The following is a 13,872-nucleotide window of genomic DNA, read 5'->3' on the forward strand; positions in this document are numbered from 1 at the left end:
CTAAGCGAGACGCGCACGTTGTTCCGTGTGCAGATCCTGAAGGAACAGCTGGATTTCGGTCGGGGCGGGGGGAGTAGGGGAACGGTGGGGGCGGAGAGGGGGTCCGCAGGCCGGAGGCCTGGCCCCGCCTCTCCTCTCCCCCGCCCGCCGTAGGGGCGGAGTCGCCTGGGCCCGGCCCGCGGAGGCGGGGAGGGAGTCACTGCCGCCGGGAGCTCGCGCTCGGCTGGTTCCGGGTTGAGAGGCTGCGCTCGGACCTGAGCAGTGGCCGCTGAGCCGGCAGGGGTAAGGGGCCACGCCGGGTGGGGTCTTGGGGCCGGGATCGTGCAGCTGAGCTTGCTCGCACTCCTCCTCTCCTCTGCCACGCACAACCGCGGCGCCGCTTTGCCTGGCTTCCCCCTTCCCCAGAATTCCCCATCCCCTGCTTCTCCCCCTCCCCCCACTGCACCCATCCCGGGGTTTCAGCCCCCCCCCAAGGCCTCCGCTCCCCTCCTGGATCCTCTTCTCCGAGCACCCATCCCTTCACACTGTCCCTTACTCTAGAACCTCCTTGCCAAGAACCTCTTCCCTCAGACACCAAGGCCCCCTCCCTCCAGCACCCATCGCTTCGAGTCATCCACTACCTCGAGACCACCTTCCTGGACTCGCGTCCCGACTAGTCTCTACCCTGTCCCTCTTCCTCGCGTCCCCCCCCTTCCCTCCCGGACAGCCCCCCTTCTTCCTTCTGTAGCTCGTACTCCTGCCTCTCCCCGCCTGCTCCCCGCACCCATCCCTCGGTGCTGCCCCCGACAGCGCCGCGCTCGCTCAGCCGCCCCCCTGCATCTCAGGGCCCCCTCTCCGCCGCCCCCAGCGCCATGGCGTGCAGCCTCAAGGACGAGCTGCTCTGCTCCATCTGTCTGAGCATCTACCAGGACCCGGTGAGCCTGGGCTGCGAGCACTACTTCTGCCGCCGCTGCATCACTGAGCACTGGGTGAGGCAGGAGGCGCAGGGCGCCCGCGACTGCCCCGAGTGCCGGCGCACGTTCGCCGAGCCCGCGCTCGCGCCCAGCCTGAAGCTAGCCAACATCGTGGAGCGCTACAGCGCCTTCCCGCTGGACGCCATCCTCAACGCGCGCCGCGTCGCGCGACCCTGCCAGGCGCACGACAAGGTCAAGCTCTTCTGCCTCACGGACCGCGCGCTGCTCTGCTTCTTCTGCGACGAGCCGGCGCTGCACGAGCAGCACCAGGTCACCGGCATCGACGATGCCTTCGAGGAGTTGCAGGTGAGCTGCCCGGCCGGCCGAGGGCGGGGCCGGGGCCGGGGGCGGGGTCAGGGCTGGACCGTGGGGTGGGCCTAGGCAAAATTGTCACGGGGCGGGGCCGCCGGCAGGGTCAGGGCCCTATCAGAATTAGTACGGGACGGGGCGGGGCCGCGGAGAGAGGGCGGGGTGCTGGGGGCGGGGCCTAGGGGCGTCAGCGTCTGGCCGCGTCTGAGACAGACCCGAAGTCGGGGTGGGTCCTTGGTTGGGGAGGGGTCACCCATGGAGTGGCATGGCTGGCACCAGTGAGATCAGAGCTGGCCCAGGTACGGGCTTGGGGCAGGGTTGGGACGGGGACGAATGAGAGCTGGAGGGCCACTGTCTGGGGTCAGGGGCCTGGACCTGAAGGCGGGGTCCACAAATGAATGGTTCAGGACAGAGGTGGGACAAAGACGCAGATGGAATGGGAACACTATCAAGTCTAGACAGGGGGCGGGGCCGCCGTCCGGGAATGGGTCAGGACTGTTTGGGGTAGCTGAGGGGCAGGCTTGAGGCACCATAGGGCAGGTCTCAATCAGGTGTGCATCAGGACCTAGGGGGCAGTACCAGGGCTAGATTGCACTGGGCAGGCCAGGGTGAAATCTGAGAGAGGGTCTAAGTTATGGCTATCTAAACTGCAGAGAAGGTGAGTTTGGGTGCCAAGGCCTAGGCCAAGGTGTGTGAGGGATTAAAGCTGGGATCAAGTCCAGGTACTGTAAGAAACTATTTTGGGTTTAAAGCAGAGGACAGGCCATGTTGACTGTGGGAACAGGACTTAAGACTCAGGATTTGGAGAATAAGGCCCTGAAGTGGGGTGATTCAAGAAAAGAGAGGGGGGTGGATCTCTGGGAGTCTCCAGAGGCTTTTGATGATTCCTTGGCTCTGTCACCCTTATCAAGATCTTTGAAGACTAAATGAAACAGTATATGCAGGGTAACCTGAGCATAGTCAGCCCAGGACTATAAATGATCTCCCTTAAACATTCCCATCTTCACTGACCAACTCCTACTCAGTTCTCAAAGCCCTGCTCAAATGTCTTCTCGGTGTAAGGCTTCCCCAAGCTCCCCTGGCAAAAAAAAAAAAAAAAAAAAGGCATTGGAGCTGCATTTCCTCAAATATCCTCTGTTAATAAGTGTGCTGTTTTAAAAAGTAGTGTTCCAAGATCAGCTATATTGGGGAAATACAGTATATTCTAGATACCCCCTTGGAGGAATCTCCATGTACATTTTTCATATTAAAGGTTTGGAGAAATCTTGTAGCAAAGAAATCCATTTAATGTGTTTACTAGAATGGCACCCAAGCTTATTTCAGCCTGGAAGTCTAATCTTTACCTCCACCTAAACCATTTCAATCCACCAGTCCTGTATCTTTGGCTTTGGGATACCAGTCTAGCACAGTTTCCAAAGAGCAGAGACAGTCTGTGATTCATCATATCTATGGCCCGAAAGCCTGGCACGTCCGTACTCATCAGTAAAGTTTGAATAATGAATGAGTGAATGACCAATTCTGGCCTGAGCAGTCCCAGACTGGAGCCTTTGGAAGCAGATCTTTCATTCATTTTTTTTTAATATGCAGTGGGCTAACTTGGCAGGCAGTGAGTTCCCTGGCCCTTGAGATGCTTAAGCAGGAGCTAAATAACTACTTTCCCCTACGTTGTAGGAGGTGTCCTCCCTGCCCCCGCCCCCCCCCAACCAACATGAGTCTCTGCAAGTCAGCCTGCACTTAGCAGATGTGTGGATGACCCTTGGCCCAGGAGAAATGGCCCCATGTTCACCCTCTCTCCCTCCCTGCCCTTTTCATCCCGAAACCATGGCTGACTCCCTCCCAGTCTGGCTTTTTGAGGATGGAGAGCAAGAACTGGGGGCTCTGGGAGCTTGCATAGGCTGGCATCGGCCCTCCATCCCCAGAGCATTTTGTGCCGGGCCCTGGTATCCCCATCTCTCCATCTGTGAAGTCACATAAACAGGGAGGGGAGAACCTTTGACATGGCTGGGTGCAGGTGGTGAGGGTTTGAAGGGACTCTGTCTGAAACCATCTGTCCAACCTCTTCCTAATATAGATGTGGAGACTGAGGTCCAGAGAGGTGATGGGACTTACCCAAAGCCACACTACCAGACAATGAGAGAGCCAGGCTAGAAAGCTCTGCCTGCCCCAGGCCAGATCCCTCCTCTGCCGCTTAGCCCCTCCTCTCCCTGTCTACTTTCTAGCTAGAGAGGCCTCTGCCTTCTGAGCCTGGGTTCCCCTGAGTGCAAACCAGGAAATCAGAACAATTGTGTTTTGGTTTTTTGCAATCCATTCCATATCCTGGGGAATACAGGAGAAATTAAATGTGTATTTTCTCTAAATGTTATTGAAACACTTTTACTCTTCGGTGAAAAGAACAAGACGGCCACTCACCTACCTTCTAGTGCACTATCCTGTGGGCAGATAGACTTGGGCTCCAAACCTTCCTTCAGCCTTGTCTGTGTGACTCGGCAAGTCCCTTCATGTAAGCCTTGATGCTCTGGTGTGTAGACTGGGGTCACAATGGTTCTTTCCTACCAGGATTTCAGGAGGCTGACCTGAGGTGAACTGCTGTTTGAGATGCTTGGCACAGGGGAGGGGCTGAGTCAGCATGCCCCCTCCCATCCTTTCTCCTTCTACCTGTGAGACCTCACATGCCCAGCTGGGCAAGTGCCCAGCCCGGCCTCTCTTGCCTGAGAGGAGACCTTGCTTTGGCTCCTCCTTTGGGCTTGGCAAGAAGGTGGCAGAGAAACATACTTTCCACCTTGGAGTGGGGAGTTCCTGGGTGAGGTTCAAGCCACTCCCCAACCCACCTGCCTCTCTCATCTTGTGGGGTAACATAATCAACAGAGCAGAGCTCATTCGCTACGTGTGCACTGGGAATGAGGCTGAGCCTGCCCAGCATACCCCCTCCTCTCCCGGCTGCTGGTGGTTCCATCCCCAGGGCTCCTAGAGCCTGGGCTTGGGTCCCTCTCCTGGAGAATAACAGACTCAGAGCTGGAGAACCTTGGAGATCTTTTGGTGCAACCCTCACTTGACAGATGGGTAAGTGGCAGAGGAGGAGGAAGCGGACCTTTCCCCAGGCCCGAGGCCAGAGGAGGCTGTGCCTGGGCTCAGCTGGAGTCTCCTCACATCCCACCTAGCGGTTGGCCTGCAGCTTTTACATTTATTATAAATCCTGGAGGCAGCAGAGCAGAAAGGTGAAGAACTCTGGCTTTGTACTGGGCAGCTTCAATCCTGGTGCCACCATTTTCTGGCAGTGTGGCCTTAGAAGAGTTACTTCCACCTCTGAGCTTCAAGTCCCTCATTGACGGTGATGGGGGCGGATGAAATGAGATGGCATTTGCAAGAACTTAGTACTGCACTCGGCACATAGTGAGCACTCAGTAAATGACAGCTGTAGTATGTTATCATACTGAGCGCAATTGACACTTGGGGCCAGGTGAGTCTTTGTATGCAAGGCAATCTTGTGCACTGTAGAATGTTTAGGAGTATCCCTGGCCTCAGACTAGCGCTAACCAGCAGCGCCTCCCACTCCCCTCACCCCCTCCACCCTCCCACCCCTCCCATCCCACCAAGCTGTGACAACCAAAAACGTCTCCAGACTTCATCAAATGTCCCCTGGGGTCAGAGTCACCCCTGGTTGAGAACCTTGGCCTAGAGAAGCTCTAATGAGCTTTCCAGGCTCAGCTCAAATGTCACCTCCTCCATGAAGCTTTCCCTGACCTGCCAAGCAGAATTGCTTTGAACTTGATTCCAATACTGGGGTCAGATCCTGGCATCATCATTGATGAGCTGTGTGTCCTTGGTCAGATCACTTCACTTCTCTAAGCCTCCCCCTGCTCATCTGTAACATGGGGTTAAGATGACCTCCCTGGGAGGGGAAGAATGAAGGGGGGGACATCGGAGCAGGAGACGAACCATGAGAGACGATGGACTCTGAAAAACAAACTGAGGGTTCTAGAGGGGAGGGGGTGGGGGATGGGTTAGCCTGGTGATGGGTATTAAAGAGAGCACGTTCTGCGTGGAGCACTGGGTGTTATGCACAAACAATGAATCATGGAACACTACATTAAAAACTAATGATGTATGGGGATTAACATAACAAAAAAAAAATTTTTTTAAATAAATAAATAAAAAAGATGACCTCCCTGGGAAGGATGTTCTGAGGGTTAGGGATGCTGGATCAAAAGTGCCTGATACTGTGCCTGCCACTGAGTAGCACACAACAATTTTTAAGGAATTGTTTTCTGATTATAAAATTAACATAATCAACAGAGCTATGTAATATAAAAGTTAAAGTCCCCCCCCATAATCTCACCCCATAGAAAAACATGGTTAGAATTGCTTTGTGATTATTCAGAATTTTTATTGTATAAAAGCATGTGAGCGTGTGTATGTGTGTGTGTGCCTCCCTGCCTCACCTTTTTTTTTCACTGCTGAGCATTGGACCGTAGAGCCAAAGGGAGGGAGGGAGCCCCATCTCAGAAGGGTTTGGAGCTTCTCAGCCAATACCTATTGGGCCTTGGTGCATTGCCTGGGACTAGACTAAGCGCTTTTCTTGTATTACCTCATTTAATCTTCATAAAACCCTGTTGAGTGGGTCCTGTCATTTACTCCTTTTCCAGATAAAGAAACAGGCTCAGAGGAATTGAGTGCCTTGTTCAGTCACCCAGCTGGGAGGTGGCAGGGGCAGGATTAGAAGCCAATCTGACTGGGCCACTCACAGCCTCCCAGCTACCTCTGAGGGCCAGGTAGTACCCCCCCTCCCTTTCCCCACCTCTCCCACGCTGCCTGTCTTTGTGTTTCAAGTACTCAACACAGGGTCAGGCTAAGGACACGGTCTGTGCTAGCTGATGCCCTGAGGGCAGGTGGCTGGATGTCATCTTGGTCAGACATGCATCCCACTCTCTGGCCTGAGACCTCAGCTTCCATGCCTCCAGAGAAGGGATCACATTCAGTCCCAGACACCCTTTCCAGGCCTTATGTGACCATTGGAGCCTTTCCCAAGGCCTCTGTCCTGCCGGGGGAGACGGTGCTGCACTAACCTTGGGTGGGAGCCCTGATGAGCTGGGCGTGGTGACCCAGAGCTGCCAAGAGACAGCCACTTGGGGGAAAAGGCGGGGTAAGGGGACTGGGTTCAAATCCTGACTCCAGCTTCTTCCAGCTGAGCAGAAGGCACTGCCTCCTCTCAGCCTTTCCCAGCCTGGGAGATCGAAGTAACAAGACTGTCCCCTTGCTGCGTAAAGAGGGAGAGAGACTCGCTGCCCATCCAGACAGCTAATGGCTCTGAAGCTGCTTTATTCAGCGCCACAGACAGGGAAGCAGCTGGCAGTGAGTCAAACTCGGGGCTTGCTGTTGGCATCCCTACTTCCCTCCTCACAGGTGTCCGCGGGCTGCCAGGAATGTTCATCCAGGACACCTTGGCTAGGCACAGGCCACAGTGTAGGAACTTGAATTTGGGCCGCCTCGGGACATTTATTTCACAGAAGGCAAAGGATTGGGTGGGCAGTGACAACAACAGAAAGAACAACTCTAAGGAAACACCAGCTGCGCTCATCAGGCACTGGCTGTGAGCTAGGTGCTGGGACGGCCATGAAATCCTTTCTCCTTTCCCAATTCCTTGTGTGGGACTCGCACCAGCACCATTTCGCAGATGAAGACATTGAGGCTGAGAGGTTCAGTAACTTGCCCAAGATGGAGTGGGTGTGGGAGAGCGCAAGACGGGTGCAGGCGGGAGCCAGAGCTGGGAGCTCAGACTCCGGTCTGTCTGGCCCAGAACTCACCCTCCTCCCCAACATCCTGACTGCCTCACGCAGCATCCGACGGTGGAGGGGCCTCAGAAACCATGGCACAGCCTCATTTACTTTGCGGACCCTGAGCTCTGCTTGGACACTGGGGTGGGTGTGGAGGATTTGGAGGCGGGGTCCATCCTGAATTAGGGATTCACTCAGTAATTTCTTCAGTCAGCACTACTGCTGTGGCTGCTGGGGGCCAGGCTGTGCGCTGGGCCCGGGAGAGCGCCTGCTGGGGGGGAGCCAGGCCCATCGACCGCGGGCGTCATGGCCCCGGCTCCTCTGGCTGTAACTGAGAGTCATCCAGGCCTCCGTGGGGCTGACGGTTGAGCTGAGGGCAGAGAGAGAAGACATTGTGGACACCAGGGGTAAAGCCATTCACGGCCCCCATTGCCCGGGGGCAGGGGCAGCGCTGACACTCTCACCGAATCCTCATGCACACCTGTGCAGTGGGTGGCATTGCCCTCTTTTGAGGAAACGGAGGCTCAGAAACTGTGCCCACTGCCATGGCACCAGTAAGTGTTGCTGGAACTGGAACTTAGGTTGTCAGCCCAGGGACAGGCCTGGAGATGAGCTGGTGGGTAATTGTGGCTGGAGGGGAGGGCATCTGGGGCCTGGCAGGAATGGGGGAGTGAGGTTGCGGGGGCCCACTCTCAAATCCCCACCCCAAGGAGCTTGGATTCATTCCTGGAGATGCTGGGGAGCCAGGACCTGGTTTGAGCCGGCAAGCGGGGCCTGGCCAGGCCTGCAGGTTGGGCAGTGGGCAACTGGAGGGCTGGGAGAGCCTGGGGGCAAAGGGAGCAATGAGGAGGCCTTGCAAGAGACTGCGGGTGGTCCGGGAGGATTGTCTGGGAGGGTCCGGGAGGGGTGGGGTTCAAAGAGAGAAGACATGCAAGAGTTCAGGCCTGTCGGGGGGAGCAGGAGCATCAGGGGTTCTGGGCGTGGGAGAGGAATGGGGGAGAGGAAGAAGGTGGGGCAAGTTCAGTTGGCCATGTTGAGATTTCTGGTGTCCTTGGGTCAGAGCAGGAGAGAGAGCGCGTATCGGAGCGTGGAGAAGGGGAGGGGACCTGGGCACCTACGTGGCCCTTTCACGGGGCCATCTTATTTAGTCCCACCCCAACCCCATGGGTGACTCTGATGCCCATTTTACAGATAAGGCTCTGAGAGGTGGGCCCTGAGAGGGGAAGAGGTGATCCGCCTAAGGTCATACAGCTGGGACTCAAACCCAGCGTTCACGCTATCTGCCCTGGGCAGCACTGCTTGGTGACAGGGGTGAGAAGGGTCCCTGAAGCCTTCAGGAGATGGCTTCCTGCAGCAGCTTTGCCCTCTAGGCTGGGAGAGGGGTGGCCCCACAGGAGGGGCAGTCTGGCCTGGGGAGCATAGGAACCTTGGCTCTCTGTCCTTCCCCCCCCACCCCCCCGCCCGCCACCAGCTGCTGCCCCAGTCCTGGCCTCTCCAAACCTATGGGAGCCCCGAGCCTCTCAGCTGACATTTGCATAATTGCTACTCAGGTCTGCGCCAGCCCTAACTGTGCTCGTCTCCAAAGGAAGGGGCACAGAGCTGTGGCTCTGCCCTCTGAGGTTTGCCCCTCCCGACTCTCCCACTCCTGACATGCTCCTGCTCTGATGGGGCCGGCAGAGTCCAGCTCCCCCAAGCTGACCTTCAAGGCCTCCTCCCCCCCCCCCCGCTCTCACCCCAGCTAACCCCACTGGCCTTTCCAGCTTGGGACTCCACCCACCTGTCCAGCCTGGCTCCCGTCATCCCCACCTGCCCCCCACTTCCTGCACACACCAGGTGTGCCCCTGCCCGACTAGTCTGTCCACCTGGGATGCTCTGGCCCCACCCAGGAGACCTGAAGGAACCCTGCGCATCCATCCATCTTCCCTGGGCTTTCCAAATCAGAAATAAAGTCTCTCCTGGATGCTCTGCCAGTTCTGACTCCCTGTCTCACATGTCATTGGGATGATGATGATGACCGTGACAGCAGCCAAGAGTGACTGAGTGTACCCTGGGCGTCGTGTCAGGGCATGAATTAAGTCATCAGATCCTCACAACCACAGAGCCAACACTGATATTAGCTGCACTTTACGGATTCGGAAATGGAGCTGTGTGACCTGAGGCAAGCTGTCTGACCTCTCTGAGCCTCTGTTTCCCCCTCCATGAGATGGAGGTGTTAAAGGCACTCACCTCATGAGGTGGTTGTGAGCCTGTGAACCCAAACCTCAGCATGGCGGCCCTTCTTCAGAGCTAGCTGTGCCCCATAGAGCTTCCTGTTTTGTGTCTCACTTCTGCCGGCCGTACATTTTCCAGTTGGTTCTCCTCTTTCAAGCTGTGTGGCCCCGGACCAGTCAGTCCCTTTTCATGGACCTCAGTTTCCTGTTCGAGAGTTCCAGAGGGTTTGACCAGACAGTTCCTGGTGCTCCGCATCTGTGCCGTCTGAGACACTAGCCACTGGTCCCATGTGGCTCTTGAGCACTTGAAATATGCAACCCAACACCTCGGTGCCGCTGCGGAACCGAGTTTCAGTTTTATTTCATTTCAAATCATGTTAACTTTAGTGGCCGCATGTGGCTGGTGGCTGCTTTATTAGACAGTGCAGGTCTGGACCAAGAGAGGAAGTTTGGGGCCAGGGGAGAAGGCCTTGAGTGCCACGCTCAAGCTTCATGGCTGTCTTTCCAGACACCATGGAAATGCTGCAGTGGGGCACGGGGAAGAAGCATGGACAGATCTGTCCCATAGAGCAGTCACTCCAGCTGCTCTGTGGGGCACTTGGAGCGTGCAGGGGCAGAGGGGAGCCTAGGGTCACAGTCCAGAAAAGCAGGGGTGAAAACCAAACGAGGGGCAGTGGGTGTAGACAGGAGACAACTGGCGAGACAAACCTGATGACCCATTGCCCTGGTGGGTGGGCAGCGTCAAGAATGACTCCCAGATTTCTCACTTGGATGGCAGTAGGGGTGGGGGTGGCCTTCGCTGAGATGGGGACTTGGGAAGAGCAGCAAGTCTGGTGTCCCTTAACCCTATTCCAGCATTCTCTGTCATGTTAACGCATGTGTCCCTGTCTTGCCCCCCAACTCATCTGCACCCCTCCTGAGGCATCCCTCTGCCTGTTGCTGACACAGCACCGTGTGGGCCCAAGGAGACCTCCGCACGTGTTTGTGGAATGGGCAAAGGAGTGTTCTGTTGCTCCCAGAGTCCAAGAGGAAGAGGCAGGCCTGCCTTCTCGATCAGTCATCAGGGACTCCTGTTTTCCAAGGCTGGCTCCTCATCCTGCCGCTGTGTCATCTCAGGTCACGGCTCAGAGAAGAGGAGCCTTCCCTGACCACCTTCCCCCAAACTCGCCCCCATCCCGCACTGCTTTATCTTCTCTAGAGCACAGACCATAACCCAGAATCACCTGGTTCTTTTGTTATTTTCCTTGCTCATTATCTCTCTTCCCCACCACACTGGACGGTCCCTGTGGATAGGGACTGTCTGTCTCACTCTCTGCTGTATCCCCAGAGCCTCGGTGGTGCCTAGCACAGAGTAGTTGCTCGGTAAATATTTGTTGCATGACTAAGGGATAGTAAGCAAAGGTAATTTCTGCATGCTTCCCTTAGCGTGTCATCACGACCATCTTCCCGTGTCACTCCCTCGTCTGTAAAATTAGTTGGACCAGATGTTTTCCAAGGGTCCTCCCTGCTCTGATGAGCTCAGGGAGTAGGAGGGAGGTGAGGGTGAACAGGTAAGTCAGCTCCTGGCATCTCTCACAGCCCAGGCTGACTGGAAAACCCAGGTCCCGCTCAGAGGCTGTTTCCACAGAGCAAACTTCCTTGAGCCCCATCTTAGTGTCAGGCCGTTGATAGGTACAGGGGATAGAGAGCAGGGACTGGTAAGGGTCCGCCCTGCAGGACTCATGGGCTCATGGGGGGGGAGGGGCACTAGGGACAGACAGGAGAACTAGTTATGATACAGTGAGCTAACTGCCCAGTACGTGCAGACAGCTGGCCCTGTCACGGGGGTACCCACCTCAACACCACATTCATTCATTTGACAAATATTCATCGAGGCCCTGCTGTGTGCTGGGCACTGTTCTAAACACTGGGGATCCAACAGTGAACAAGCCAGACAGGACTCCTGCCCTCATGATATTCACAGTCTGGTGGAGGAGATGAGCAGTAAACACGCTAACAAGTGAGCAAGAGCATCTCGGACAGCAGAAGGTGCTAGGAGGACCTCGAAGCAGGATGCGGGACAGAGGGTGTAGGGGATGATGCTGTACATGGGGTGGTCTGGCGAGACCTCCCTGAGGAGGTGGCATCTGACCTGATATGTCAGTGACACAAAGGAATCACCGGAAGAAAATCTGAGTGGAGTGCACTGGCCAGAGGAAGCAGCAAGGGCAAAATCACGAGGCCAAGACAAGCCCGTGTCGGAGCAACAGGAAGAAGGCCGCTTTGGGTGCATGGGAGTGAGGGGAGAGGGGTGGTGGAGACAGGTGTGGCACGAGGGTGAGGCACAGCATTGAAGCAGGCACCCCAAAACTCAGTGATTGAGATGGTTAATACTTAATGCAATTTTAAAATTAAAGCAAAAAAAAAACCCATGATGAACAAAATATCAAATTTTTAAATAAAAACAAAATCCCTAGCAGCGTCTTGCTGAGCCCTACTGGAACCTGAGGCAAAGGAAAAATCAGTAATACTGCTCGTGGCCTTACTTAAGGTTTCCATATGTTGTATAGTATGGGTTTTTGTCACTGTTTGTCATGGGTGTCATCACTGTAGAAACCATGTCACCCACCTGACGTCAAGGTCATGGTCCACTTATGGTTTTACCCTTACTTGCTTGGCTGCATGCTTTGGGGCCAGTTTCATGAGCTCTCTGTACCAATTTTTCCATTGGAAAATGGAGGTATTAATAGTGCCTTCCTCTGTGTTGAGAGGATTAAATGACCCAATACAAGCACAGGACTGAGAGCAGCGCCCAGCCCACTGGACGCGTGAGTCGAAGCGGAGCACAGTGGTACGGCCTTGGTACCCACCGCAGGATGCTAAGCCGGGAGTCTCCGCCCGCAAATCAGGCTGGGGCAGAATGTATGTGGAGGCGGGTTGGAGACAGGGAGATCGTAAACTCCTGGGATGGCTAGAGAGGAGGCTGTCGCAAACCTCCAGATGAAAGATGGAAAGATGAAGGCAGCCCGGGTATCTGGGAGACTGGGGGGTTTGTTGAACTGTGCGGGGAGGACGGTGTTGGGCCGGGGCGCGGGAGCGCGGCGGCGGTCTGGCCCGGGCTCCGCATCCAGGCCTTGTGTTGTTCCAGAGGGAGCTGAAGGAGCAGCTTCAGGCCCTTCAGGACAGCGAGCGGGAGCACACCGAGGCGCTTCAGCTGCTGAAGCGACAGCTGGCCGAGACCAAGGTGAGCCCGGCCCGGCGCGGGGGGGCGGAGCCTGCGGAGGGGGCGGGGCCCTCTGGGAGGGGCGGGGCTTAAAGGTGCCAGACCCATTATGAGAGGGGCGGGGCTGGGGGCAGTGGAACAGAGGCTGGAGCTTCCACGAAGGTAAATGCGACCCACTCCTAGGACTGAGGGCAAGGATTTGGGCTGGTGCCTGGGTTTAAGGGTGGGGCCCTTTCTCCCTTCCTGCTCTGGGTGGAAGGTGAGGTGGGACCAGGGAGCAGTCCGGAGGAGCCAACCCTGAGCGTGTTCCCCTGAAGCCCTCCTGATGATTTGTGGCCCAGCCTTGGTATCACTCTTTTAAACGCAGACCGTGGGGATATGGACTCTACTGCAAAGTAGGGCCAATCCCTATAGTCTCTGGCTGCAATGGTTTGAAAAGAAAGGCTTTTTCTGGACCTGAGAGGGAGGCCCTGGATTCTGATCCAGCCACTAACTGGCTGTGTGACTTTGGGTAAACTGCATCCTTTTCTGGCCCCCCAGTCTTCCCATCTGTCCACCAGAGACCCTGGCCAGGCTCCTTCCAGCCCTGAAATTCTGGATCCCAGGGCCTCCCTCTGAGTTCCCCCCACTGATGCCTCACCAACTGGACAAGGCTTGCTTTGATTTCTGCCCTTTCTGGGACCAGGAACTGGGGACCCAAGCCCAGCTGCTAAGCTCTACGTTGATTTCAGTCTGGCCCGCCTCGCTAGCAGCAGCTGAGCTAGAGCCTTAGGAATGCTCTGGACCTCTGGGGGTCACCTGGGGCCTGGAGAGGCCATTGGAGACCCAGATCTGTGCCCAAGCTTGGCCACCAACCCGTGTGGGGTCTCAGGGAGGTCATGACAAACATTTCTTTAGAGAACATTCTGGAATGCCTTTGGGCAGGACCCTCAGCAGGCCATAGATGAGAAACAGAGGACGCTAGCCTATTTGCCTTCCACAGCCTCAGTTTCCCTATCTGCCTGGTGATTCTGCACCCTCAGGTGAAGAGAAGCAAATGCAAGCCTCTATGTGAATGAGAGCGAATATTATGGTCTAGTTTTTCCCCAGCGTTCTCTTCTCTCCACTCCCCATTGTTTTTCTCCACTGACCTTTTCCTCCCCTGCTTTCCTGTCCATCTGTCTACCTCTGGGGGGTCCTGTGGGGCCACCTCCCCCTCCAGTTCCCCCAGCCCTGCTTCCTGTCTGGACTGGGGTGTTTATACAAGAAATGCCTATGGATGCTTTGGAGGTCATATTTCACCTGGTGCCTGACTCGGCCTTCCTGCAGCGCCTGTCCCTCCAATGGCCCGGCCTGAGGGCCTGTCTGATCTCCCTCCCTGGGCCCAATGTTTTCCTTGGTCAGTGCTGACCAAGTGACGCATTCTTGGCAGGGTGTTTTTCTGAACC

The 13,872-nt window shown here is 56.1% G+C and overlaps 1 protein-coding gene across 2 annotated transcripts in view; it reads left to right on the forward strand.

Moving 5' to 3' along the window:
• Positions 1 to 204: 204 nt before the first annotated feature.
• The window catches only part of TRIM62 (tripartite motif containing 62), a 28,711-nt gene continuing 15,043 nt past the window's right edge, over positions 205 to 13,872 (forward strand). Inside the window, exons 1-3 of one of the 2 annotated variants that reach the window (XM_028113898.1) lie at positions 205 to 282; positions 825 to 1,259; positions 12,371 to 12,466. In XM_028113898.1, the coding sequence (XP_027969699.1) occupies positions 852 to 1,259; positions 12,371 to 12,466 (504 nt within the window). In that variant the 5' untranslated portion in view covers positions 205 to 282; positions 825 to 851. The remainder of the gene's footprint in view (positions 283 to 824; positions 1,260 to 12,370; positions 12,467 to 13,872) is intronic. The other variant, XM_028113899.1, reaches the window with a different exon arrangement.

Source organism: Eumetopias jubatus, unplaced genomic scaffold (genome assembly GCF_037043125.1).
Source record: "Eumetopias jubatus isolate StellerSeaLion01/CBP00866 unplaced genomic scaffold, mEumJub1_p1.0 scaffold_4, whole genome shotgun sequence".
NCBI classification, from domain to species: domain Eukaryota; kingdom Metazoa; phylum Chordata; class Mammalia; order Carnivora; family Otariidae; genus Eumetopias; species Eumetopias jubatus.